Here is a 12,564-nt window from a genome sequence, read left to right on the forward strand (position 1 = left end):
ACACACAAAATAATTGTTATTTGGAAGATAATTTTCATCAAAAATGGTCTTCATCAAAAAGTGTTGCCTTTTTAAAACTATTTTAAAATAGCCATTGACAAACATTTCTTCTTGACTTGTGGAGGAAACACTTGTTTCCTTGGCGATAAAGTGGTTTGTGAAAAGTGTCTGGGGGACCAGGATTATTTCTGGAGGTCAGTGACAGACTTTACCTTAAGAACTTTTAATAGTGTTCTGATTTGGGGGTATTTTTAAAGGGAGAGGGAGAAGATATGATTCATTTAGGTTCTTCCTTACACGATTGTCAGAAATGTGCCCTAATCACAGAACAGAATTGGGGAATCTTTTACTATAGAGATTTGGGGAACTTGGAACAGAACAAAAGAGAAGAGTAAAGCCAGGGCTTAGGGCACTCCCTCCCTCCCTAACCCCACTCAGTAGAGAAGAGAAGATTGCTTGTTTTATGCTGCATCGCTAAAATTATGTTACTTGTTATTTTAAATCAAGCATATTTGCTTTGGGATTTCAGTTGCTTTTGTAAAGCAGATGCTGTTGATAAGGTAGATGGTAAAGCAGGTACTTGTTTTAATTTTTTCCTTTTTAGAGTACTTTTTTTCTATTTCTACCCCTTGACTACTTCACTTGGATAAAATTTAATTGAAATTTTATTACGGAAACTGCTGTGACTCAAGGTGACTTTTATTTACTCAAGCAAGCTTGTAAATGTAGTTTAAACTTCTAATAAAAACTAACTTCAGAAAAATATTCTTTATTCTTAAACTCTGGAAGAGAGGAAAGCAGTGTCCTGCTGTGACTGAAGGACGAAACCTCGGCTTGAGGACTTTGATCCACAGTTGGCCGTTGCTCTGCGTATGGGTGTGGAGGGCTGACCATACTGTGCCATTTTACATAAGGGAGTCAAGCATCCAGGGGTTCTGGAACCAGTCCCCCGCGGATGCCGAGGGCCAACTGTACTGATAAAAAAAGGCGGAGGTGGCTTCACTCAGGGCTGTGTCCATCAGGCTCCCAGTGCAGTGCTTAGCGGCGCCCTGTGCTGTGTGTGCCGTTTGACTGCAGGAGGGGACCTAAAGGCTTATCGTCCTGTTAAGATTTGCTGTTGTGTAATAACCAACTGTATGTCAGAGAAGAGATGACGGATCTGTTTTTAGGGAGAAAAAGGTCACGTTTACATGTGACAATATTGTAAATGTTGGAAAAGTGAGAAGACAATAGTGATTTTAATAATAGTTGTTCTCCTTTGTTGAGTGGTTGCTGTGTGCAGCCTGGTGTCCTTTATATATATCATGTGTACCTCATTCCACCTCCATGGGTCCTATGATGTAGGTACTATAATTAGCCTCATCTTACATATGAGGACACTGAAGCATGAGATAAGTCACTTGCCCAAGGTCATATTGCTGGTAAGTAGAAGAGCGGGGCCTGGAGTCCTGGTGTGTGTGGTGCTGCCACAGCCCTGCCTTCAGAACCAAGACAGTTTAGAAAAAACTTGGAAGAGTAAACAAAGAAAAGTATTTTGGATGGAGATACCTAGGTCTGGGAGGTCAGAGACAATATTATTGTGTACCTTTTGAACTTCGTTTTGTTTTTAACTATATATGTTCATTTTCTCTTTAGTTGAAATAGAAATAACAGTTTAAAAACTGATGGTTGATGCGAAAGAATCAGGTGACTGATTTTTCTTTGCGGAATCGTTCAACAGGTTAGGTTGGATCACAATGGAAAATTTTCTAATGCAGACTTTCAAGGGGTTCACTCTGAGAACGGGCCAGTTTTGGTCGAAGAACTTGGAAAGAAGTATGTACTGCTCTTCAGCTAAGGTGTTCATTCACCGTCTATTCCACTTAGCCTATTGTATAATCGTGAGCATTTCTAAATGTCCCTGTGTATTTGCAAATTCATTTAAATGTATTGCCTGTGTGTAGAGAAATATATTTGTGTAGATCTTGTAGAAAAAATAGTTGGAGTTCAAATTTAGTGTTATCCGTGTTAAGGTATTTTAAATAAATATTTGTTTTGTTGCTTACTGTTTAAAATGTGCCATTCTTCACTAAGGCAATTTGGAAAATCAACCGTATTGTAGCTGTGAAGTGGGGACTTTGGAGGACAGGGACCACATTCATTTCTAATTTCATTCATTGCTGCCTTGTGTGCAGTCTTCAGTAAATGGTTATCTGATGGAGGAGTGAAATTCTTGCTATTATACAGTGTTACTTAGAGCAACTTTTGTTTCAGTTGCTGCTGCCTTTATTAGAGGAAAAGGCAGTAAATCACACCTAAACTTTACTGTGGAAAATGTCAAACATACACATATGCGAGGAGGATAGTCCAGTGAACCCCAATGTAATTATCACCCTATTTTAACAACTAACAGCAGGTTTGGCAGTCTTTTCTGATCTCTTCTCCCTAACCCCCTTAAAAAAGATGTGAGTGGAATTAGAATATTTGAAAGCAAATCCCAAACATCACAGCATTTCTCATAGACACATATATGCCTCTGTGTGTCTCTAACACGGTAAAGACTCCTCGCTTCCCCGTCCTTAGCTACAGTACTTTCATCACATCTCACAGAGTAATAGTCTTTCCTTCTTTATCTAATCTTTTGCTTAGGTTATGATTATGGCCTTTTAGTCTTCTGTCCTTGTAGGTTAGAAAATGTGCTTTTGATTTATGTCGTCTTACTTGATTAGAGTTACATCTGGGTTGCTGAATGCTTTGTACTTTAATGTGTTTTCAATATAAGAACTAAACCTGGGAATTCTTAGGTAAACAGAAAGTAAAATATTTATGCAGGATACTTAAGTGGATAGTCTTGGGGGAGCACGATAAATTACTGCAAGTCTTTTCCCTCCTTTTAAAGACTCTCCCCGAAGAACCTCAGACCGCCTTCCTCAGAAAGCTGGAACACGGTGGCAGGGAAGAAGATGAAAAAACCTCCTTCTGGACAGAATTTCCATTGTGGTAGGAGCACGCCAGGTTACCCTTCCTTTGGGGAGGTGACGGTGCTTGGGGGTGTCTATAATGGGAAGATTACGAGGTAGTTTGGCTCTTGCCACAGATGCGGACTACAGAGGGCCCAAGGCCCCGGCGAAGCCAGGAAAAGCCCCGCCCACGCTGCCACCTCGCCTGCAGCACCCTCCGGGGCTGAGGCAGCGCGTGCCCCCCGGCCACTCTGCAGCGCCGCAGTCTCAGAAGCCCTCCAGTGAGCACAGAAGTCTGAGCAGGACACCCACACAGGCCACGAGGTAACCGTCCCAAAGGCAGGAGAGCTAGAAACTAAGTGAGAAGCATCTCTCTTACTTTCTGCGTCACGCGTCACGTGCTTTTAAAAAGTCACAATTTTTGTTCGTATACTTGTCTACAGCGTGACGTTAAAAGTATTGTTGATAGAATAACGTGAGGATTTCAGTTCTTTATAACTCTCTTTAAACAAATCAAAGTGATTTGGTAAGGTCAGATATCTTTGTTTTTGAATAACTTTTTTCAGATGATTTAGATCGTAACCTGGCACCTCAGAGTTTTCCGGTAGCTTGTAATGTGTTAAGTACTGAATTCCAAACTGCAGCCCCAATTCCTTGCAGGGTGAGGATATTCCCCTTTACATAGGAACTTAAATCAACCAAAATGGTCAGCTTACTGTGTTTCGACAAGTTTGGATTGTTTGTTGTAATGTGTCTAATACTGAACAGGTTGCTGTGGCCATGAACTACCAGCATTCTGACTGAATATGCAGAGGCAGATGAACTTCAGGGTCATAGTTTCCTGTGCCGTGGATTTAAATTTTTCCCTAATCTGCCCTTCCTTGGAGTAGTAGTTACAGAGTAGTTTATATTCTTTGGGGGAGCTTTCTTTGAGAAGGTGTGTCTTAAGTGGAGGCTGTCCTCTTCCTGTGAACTTGGCCACGGCTCCTGTGGGTGCTTGTGGCTCACCTTCCCCATCCAAGCTTGATCTCCCCGATCATCTGAACAGCTCTAGCATCTTCTTATGTGCTTGCTAAGGTCTGGTCTTTAGTTTCTTTATTTTTGGCATTTGGGCATTCCCCTTTCTTGGGAACGTACTTAACATTTTGTCATTAAAGACAGTTTATGTAACATCTTTAAGACAGAGTTGTAGGTTCTTAGGCTGACATGGTACCAATACTGTGTAGTTTCCTGGGGCTGTGGTAGCATAGTACCACAGACTGGCTTAAAGCAACAGCAGTGTACTCTCTTACAGTCCTGAAGGTTGCAAGTCTGAAATCAAGGTGTCAGTAGTGCCGTGCCCTCTCTGCAGGTTCTAGGGGAGAGTCTGTTCCAGGCCTCTCCTGCTTCTGGTGTTGTCCACAGTCCTTCGCGTTCCTTGGCCTGTAGGTGTATCACTCCAGTCTCTGCCTGCATCGTCACTGGTGTTCTCCCTGGGTGTCTGTGTCTCTTCTAGTGAGGAACCAGTTATAGTGGGTTTAGGGCCCACCTTACTCTGCTATGATCTCATCTTAATGGCATTACTTCTGCAGAGACCCTATTTATAAAGTCACATGCACAGATACGAGGGGTTAGGACTTGAACGTATCTTTTTTGGGAGATGCAATTCAATCCGTAACAAATACCAGTACTTCATATCCATTACAGTTTTTTTAATTGAGCCAGCTGTTCGGGATAGCAAATTAATTGCTATTGTTCGAAATCCAAAACACTGAAAAGTTTGTTCTGATAATTCTCCTTCCTATCCCTGTTGTCCCAGTTGTCTAGCTTCCTCTGCAGAGGCATCCAGTGTTAACAGATTCTTGTGTATCCTTGAAGGGATGCTTATATGTGTGTAAAAAGTACATATGTGTTCATAATCCAGTTATCCAAAAGTTCTAATGAGAACAGATGATTAAAAATCAATCATAAGAAAGAATTCCCTCATCCCTCAAGGGTGGTCACTAGATACCACAACCGTGAGAAATGGCCTGGGTACAGAGTACTCAGGGCCGTGTGTTCTTGGCACACCCAGCAACAGTGTGCAGGGGCATTCGGGGCCCACGGTGGGTTAGCCTCCCCCAACAGATAGCACTTATGTCACTGAATCACCTAGTTGTGGCTGAAGTCTGATGTGTGGACATTGACCAGACTCCACTAGCATCTGGTGGTATCTTACCCAGTACAGGCAAAGTACCTAAGAGGACTAACTTACTTTGAGTATTAGCTTTGGAAACCTAAAAATGTGAAGTCAGTATAGGAAGGTCGTGGACAGAAATGAGATTTTTCTTTTTAATAAAATTCTCATTTTTTAGTGGACTAGAAGAGCCTTTTTTTCTCTTGAACAGAGGCTACTCTTTAATGTCTTAAAGTTTTAAAAAAAGAACGTACACAGACTACCAAATGACTGATTTAAATACACTTTTGTTTACCACAAACTGAAGTTTTATCCAGTGTGTTTCTAGTGTTTTGTCCAGTCTGTTAGGGATGAGAATGATCAGACAGATGTGGTCCTTTTCTTGTTTATGTGTTAGCTACCTATTACTTGGTGTATAAAACACGTGATGGCAGAAGGCAGTGGAGAGTACATAGACATAAAGCTTTGGAGAATTTTGACACTGTGATTGATTATGTGCGAACGTAGTTGTACTTGCAGTGAGTAAGCCCTCTAGCCTGTGGGAGTGAGAATGAATTTTACTAGTGTGTTAAATTTAGAGACTGCTGATGGTTGAATATTAAGAGTAAGATTCTAAAAAATTCTAGTCAAAATTTAGAATTTTACAGCTAACACTCCAGTGGATTTAAGTCCATTAGAATTTATCTTAACTTCATTTCTAATATTTCACACATTGGTTTGGAATTCTCATTATAGAATAAAAAGAGCAGTGATGTTGGGCACGAGACCTTCATGACCTCTCGCTTTTTAAATTTCTTTCTCATTGATCTTGTCTCTTCCTTTGGAGAAAACAAAACAAAGTGTCAAAAACCAAGCAGGATTGCCACGTATGCTTTCATTACGCAGGTGCCGAAAATGATAGACGTGTCCATGCTGAATATTTCCCCTCCCGCTAGGCTCAGGATAGGAAGGTTCTCAGTGGCGCGCGAGGGTGAGACGTGGGCTTCGGGTGATGGGGCGCAGAGGTTAGGGAGTATTGACTTTCTGGAGACTCCTGGCACTAGCTGAGTCATCTTGGGAGTCTTTGACCACTGGGGTTTGAGAAGGACTGGTCTAAGATTGAGGGTCCAGGTTTGCTCCCCTGTTTTTTTCCCTAATACTCGGGGGTTGACATGTGCCCCATTGGAATTAGGGTGTGATTTTAAGTGGGACTGAGGACATGAAATGGCTGTCCTTGATTTCAGAAGTAGGAGAATCAGATGGTATCAGTTGTGTCCTTCCCACTCTTTAGGGAGCTGCATCTCTTCAGTATATTTTCCCTGGTGGCTTTGGGTTTTCATTTCCCACTGTTGTGGAACTATTAGACAAAGTGTAGAAACAGTATTCATGTTGCCTATAATAATTTTAATTCATATAAAAATGTTAGGGTTATGTCATAGACTACTAGACTCTATTCATGAATTTTTTTGTCTCCTTCTTTGACCAAAGTTATTGAAATGACAGCAGTCTTATCTGTAGTTAGTATCTAGCCTGGTGCATTTTTTTCTTCTTTTCACCTTTCATCCTCCCTTGGTAGTGTCATTAAAAAGCAGGAAGATGGTCGTGGTGTGTCTTTGAACGTTGTCCTTTACTTAGAACAGAAAATTAGAGTGCTTTTGAGGCCTAAACTAGTAACCTTCCCTTTCCTTTGAAAGAGAATTCTTATGAAAGTATTGGAATATGGCGTAAAGAAAATATACAGTGCTTACATTTATGCCTTCCTGTATCACTTGGAAGTGAGTTATATTTTTCTTTTCTTTCCACCCTATTTTAAGTTTGTCTTCTTGACTCTGAAACGTAGCCTAATGCTCCAGGGGCTTCTGTTTCCTAAACATTTATTAATCAGGCAGCTAAAAGTTCTGTAATCTCACAGTGTAGCTAAACTGGTCCAATATTTGAATTGCTCAAAGCGTTGATTTATATTATTTTAGGTACTCAGTACATTTTGTCTTTTTTTTTTTTTTTTTTCATGACAAGAATGTTTTATTTGACAGGAAACCTGATCGTGAGAGAGCTGAGGATTTTGATGCCACGACTCGAGAATCTAACTATTTCGGCCTCTCTCCGGAAGAGCGCAGAGAGAAGCAAGCTATAGAAGAATCTCGTTTACTCTATGAGATTCAGAACAGGGATGAACAGGCTTTCCCAGCCCTTTCCGTATGTATATAAAAGGGGATTTTAAAAGTTATCCTTCAGAAGTCTTTCTTAATATAGTTTTTGTATTAAGCCATAGTTTTAAATGGTAGACTAATAGTTTTTAAACTGGAAGATACCTTGGTGATTATGCAGCTATCCCTCCTTTTCATCTTCATGAGTAAGGTGAGGTCTAAAGATATTTCTAGTTGGTGGCAGAGTTGAGGCAAGTAATAAATTGGTTATCTCACTTTAAGTTTAGTATTTTCTTTTTTTAAAAAATTTATTTTATTTTTGGCTGCGTTGGGTCTTTGTTGCTGCACGTGGGCTTTCTCTAGTTGCGGCGAGCAGGGGCTACTCTTCGTTGCACTAGCCCGTTGCACGGGCTTCTCATTGCATGGCTTCTCGTTGCAGAGCACAGGCTCTAGGCACGCAGGCTTCAGTAGTTGTGGCTCGTGAGCTTAGTTGCTCTGCGGCACGTGGCAATCTTCCTGGCCCAGGGCTTGAACCCTTGTCCCCTGCATTGGCAGGTGGATTCTTAACCACTGCGCCACCAGGGAAGCCCTAGTATTTTCTTTTGAACCAAAACTCGTTTGTTTTTGCTAGCCAAAGCCAGTAACTTTCCCTAAGCAGTAGAGGTTCATGATTCAGTTAACGAGATATATCTGTAAAAACGGAAAACTCTTTTCAGTGTCCCTTATTAAACATACCAGGACAAGATTAACCTAGTACATATAAATAAGAGCTGTCGTTCAGAGTGGTCGCTGTTGGAGGTGGCAGTACGTGCAGCCCTGCGGCTTTGCCCTTGCTCCCTGTGTCAGACGCTGGGCTGTGATGGGTGCTTCTCTGATGAGACAAGTGTTCCCTACCTTTAAGTTTCTGACTTCTTTTGGGGGAGTCAGAAGGGAAAACAGCTCTCATGTAGCGTGAAGTAAATGCTGTGAGAGGAGGGGTCATTGGCAGCACAAGGCGAGGGTTAGCTACTTGAGTTTGGGGGCACTGGGCGCCCTGTGCCTATGGTCTGAAATATCGGTAAGTGACACCAAATGACCTGTGATGGAGAGTGGTGATTGGAACACTTTCTTTTTTTTTTTTTCTTTTTTTTTTTTTTTGCGGTACACGGGTGTCTCACCGCCGCGGCCTTTCCCATCGCGGAGCACAGGCTCCGGACGCGCAGGCCCAGCGGCCACGGCTCACGGGCCCAGCCGCTCCACGGCATGTGGAATCCTCCCAGACCGGGGCACGAACCCGTGTCCCCTGCATTGGCAGGCGGACTCCCAACCACTGCGCCACCAGGGAAGCTCTGGAACACTTTCTTAACAGTGGGTTAAACAAAATGGAATGTTACAGGATGCTACCCAATATATATATCAGATACATATATTGGCATGTGTGTGTATGTGTGTGTGTATGTGTGTATATATATATATATATATGTATAAAATATATATAGGTATATATATTTATACCACTATAAGACATTAAACCCACACACACTCAATTTTTTGTACTCTGGCCGCCATGGGATCCTTCAGAGGTATGAGATGCTCAGTTGAAAACAGCTGACCTGGAACAGTATATATATAGTTCAGTCTGGCACAGGGGCTGGAGTTTAGGAATTACTGGACGAAGTGCCCAAATTCACATGTGAGTTAGGCATGGTCTTTAGTCTCAGTATATTTATCTCTGTGATATATTATTTTTCCATAATATTTAGAAAATAAAAAACTACAAATCATTTAAGCTTCTACTCACAGCTTTTTGTCCTTTTTTCAGTTAGTGAATGGGGAGAAACAACTACTGTAATGTGGGAATAGATTGTGAAATTTTTTGATGTTAAAATGGAGTCTTCATAGTCATTGTCTTTAAATAGGCATTTGATCCTGTCTTGGACTTGATAGCGACTCAGGTTTGTCTTGTAGAAAAACGCCTGCCACAGAGGGCTGAGGTCGTCTTCTCAGCCGTGTGCAGCAGTTACTCACAGATGCTAGAAGAGGAGAGACCTTCAGTGGTGACTTAGCTGAGAAGCCAGACTTATTCCAGTCCCCGTGTTTCACCAGTTAGAAGTTGGAGCTCACGTGGAGCTTGGGTGATTTGTTGACAGTCAGTAGCGTGTCAGTGGTAAGCGTCCTAGTGCGCTGTATCTGCCCGTTTGCACTTGGGTGTTTTTCCCCCACCAAGGGCTGTGGCTGAGCTATGGCTGCTTTTGAAGGCTTTGTGCAGAGAATGGAAGTGTAAGTTGCAAAGTGAAGGTTTGGGCAGGGTGGCTTCCTGAAACATGGGCATACGAAGAAGTCTTCATACTAATTTAGGCCAAGCGTCTGATTGCCTTATTAGTAAGCCGATTACTATAGAGTATATAATATGAACCCTAGGTCCTATTTTTTTGTAGTTTGGGAAGTATAAAGATAGGGCTATGAATTTTTTTTTTTTTTTTTGGCGGTACGCGGGCCTCTCACTGTTGTGGCCTCTCCCGTTGCGGAGCACAGGCTCCGGACGCGCAGGCTCAGCGGCCATGGCTCACAGGACCAGCCGCTCCGCGACATGTGGGATCTTCCCGGACCGGGGTACAAACCCATGTCCCCTGCATCGGCAGGCGGACTCTGAACCACTGCACCACCAGGGAAGCCCGGGGCTATGAATTTTGAGAGTTTTAGTTAGATGTATGAAGAGTAAGGTTAATTAGAAGATTTTGTTCATATATTTGTGAGTAAATCTTTAACCCAAAGTGTTGGGTTTTGTTTATTTTAAGAGCTCATCAGTCAGCCAGTCAGCTTCTCAGAGTAGCAACCCAGGCGTCCAGAGAAAATCATCACATGGAAGCGATAGAAAAGGAAGCAGGCGGAGAATGGACACCGAAGAAAGAAAAGATAAAGGTATGTTATTTCATCATTTGAAAGCAGATGCGAGAGATCTGTTTCTGGCTTAAAGTCAGACATGGGGAAAAGAACTTTCTTTTTAAATGATTAAGCAATGTACTGTCACGTCTCACTGTTGTAGAGAAGCATTGACTCAAGCTAAATAAAGCACATTGTGTTATTCTGAAAACTATTATCCACTGACTAAACATGGTTCAAAAGGTACTTTTGGCTTTCTCTGTCTTCACGTTTTACTGCTGTGTCTTCACACCTAACTAGTGAACGATGCCGTCTTTTTTATTCTGATCTGTTATAGACTCTGTCCATGGACATATTCCCTTGGATAAAAAGCCGGAGCCAGGCACACTGGAGGTAAATGTTTTAAATACTAATTGCGTCTCTTTCGTTTTCCTTAACGTTGTGATAGTGTAGAAGGAGATGGAGATGACTTCATCATTTTATAACAAAGTGTTAGGGAAGTAGAAAAGCAGAAGAAAATTGAGAAAAAATTACAGTGCTTGAGGTGAATTCACTCACACATTGTAACCGTTTCTTCAAGGGTACCTTATGATGACCTATCTGAATCGGTGGAACATAGCTTAGCTTTACTTTCCATTACTCTATAGCAGATTGAGATTTTTATGGGAAAAGTGCTGTTTTGAAACCATGCTCCCAATAAAAACTGCCCAGTAGTCTGATGTGATGAAGATATGGAGGCAAAATCCCCCACCTGTTGGAGCCCAGGTACAATGGAAAAGAGTAGCTGGTCGTCAGAGGGTGCAGGCAGGTGCGGGTAGGGTGAGCTGTAAAGGCGGCCATGGTTACCCCAGAATGTGGGTCTTTGAAATGCAAAAGTATGCTTTTTTTTTTTTTTTTTTTTTTGGTGCTTCCAAAGAATATTAGCAATGATAAATGTTCAAGAATTACATCACCGTCAAAGAAATTAGAGTGCCCACCTCCTACAGAACAAGTAAGTACATTGTAGCGTTTGACATTGAATGCTCCATTCCCTGGGTTTCTTAACTCTTACTGTCATCATTAAAAAACAGAAAATACAGGAAATGGGAGAATTTACTCTATCTAGTATCATAATTTGGAATACAATTATGATTTTTCTCTCATTCTGTTCTTGGTTAGTCTAGAATGTTCTCAAGTTTTAATGGGATGTTATTTTTATAATCGCCATTGTCTGGACATAGAAGCCACTCTTCTGAATTGATTTTGAGTAAGTTTGTATCTGGCACCTTGTGTTGCCTTTGTGGTGAGTTGGCTTGCAAATGAGATTTTTGAAGGGAAATTATGAATTTCTGTTTTACTTCAAAACTTTAGAGTTAGACAACTCTGCATGCTTAACAGTTATTTCATAGAAGGGAGGCAATGGAATGATTGAAGAGATTAGAAAAATACACATCTAAAGTGCAGTACCACTGATTTACAGATTTAATGATGAAAGAACCTGAGTTCTAGCAGATTATTTTGGTTCTTGATCTAATACAGGAGGAGAGAAGGTTCTTATCCTTTGCCTTTCAGTTAACATCCTTCATGTCAGGTAGAAAGCGTACAGTTTTATGCTAAGTCTTTGTGTGAGGAGGTTCTAAACTCATGAATTTCAGGGTGATTTCAATGATTTTGCTTTCTTGCCTTAAAAGCCTTGTGTTCAAGTTGCTTTGTAGTTTGTTTCTAACCCTGCCAGTGACTTCTGTGACTTTTGGTGGGCAGTCACTGGTTAGGATCACATTTGTTAGTATGGAATTTTTAGCTACTGTGTTTTTTTCTTTCATTTCTAAGACCAGAGAAAGACCATTTATGTAGAAACCACAGGTGTGTAAAAGGCAGGCAACTCAAGGTACCTGTGGTGGTTGAATTAGTGTTAAGCAAAATGAACCCTTGTCTTTTTCCACCCCCTCTCCTTGAAGAAGCCAGCAGAACATGTGTGTCTGTCCAGTCCAGCTCCCCTTCTGGTGTCCCCAGAGGTACATCTAACTCCTGCCGTGCCTTCTTTACCAGCCACTGTGCCAGCCTGGCCAAGTGAACCTACAACTTTTGGACCAACAGGTTAGATAAAAATTTAAAAAGTTCAGTGAATCAACCAGCAAAAGCCTTCCGAGTCTTGAAATTCTTGAGTGTGAGCTTGACCTCCGAGCAGGATTAGGTGTGTGGAGCCTCCCGGAGCACTGCCCTGCTTCCAGCTTCGTGTGGTGCTCATTTGAGGTGCGCCCTCACAGCCTCGGCAGCAGGTGTGTGAGCTCCGGTTGCCCGGTGCTGGCAGCACAGTTTTCACCCCTGTGGGCCAGCTCTCTGCCAGGCTCCGTGTCTTGTTCATAAGAGCTGTTATTAGAAGATACTGACTCAAAGCGTGTTTTCTGGGCGCTTATGTCCTCCTTTGTGTCCAGGAGCGTGTTTGGTTGACATTAGTACTTCTTTAGATTGCTTAAACACGCACCGTTTTACTAGCTATACA

The 12,564-nt window shown here is 41.9% G+C and overlaps 1 protein-coding gene across 1 annotated transcript in view; it reads left to right on the top strand.

Annotated features, from left to right (window-relative positions):
* OTUD4 (OTU deubiquitinase 4) overlaps window positions 1-12,564 on the top strand; it is a 41,656-nt gene that overhangs the window by 21,005 nt on the left and 8,087 nt on the right. Inside the window, exons 11-18 of the mRNA XM_030878135.2 lie at window positions 1,721-1,815; window positions 2,879-2,979; window positions 3,077-3,263; window positions 7,107-7,269; window positions 9,998-10,121; window positions 10,420-10,475; window positions 10,999-11,073; window positions 12,020-12,158. Of these exons, the coding sequence (XP_030733995.1) occupies window positions 1,721-1,815; window positions 2,879-2,979; window positions 3,077-3,263; window positions 7,107-7,269; window positions 9,998-10,121; window positions 10,420-10,475; window positions 10,999-11,073; window positions 12,020-12,158 (940 nt within the window). The remainder of the gene's footprint in view (window positions 1-1,720; window positions 1,816-2,878; window positions 2,980-3,076; window positions 3,264-7,106; window positions 7,270-9,997; window positions 10,122-10,419; window positions 10,476-10,998; window positions 11,074-12,019; window positions 12,159-12,564) is intronic.

This window comes from Globicephala melas, chromosome 5 (genome assembly GCF_963455315.2).
Source record: "Globicephala melas chromosome 5, mGloMel1.2, whole genome shotgun sequence".
NCBI classification, from domain to species: domain Eukaryota; kingdom Metazoa; phylum Chordata; class Mammalia; order Artiodactyla; family Delphinidae; genus Globicephala; species Globicephala melas.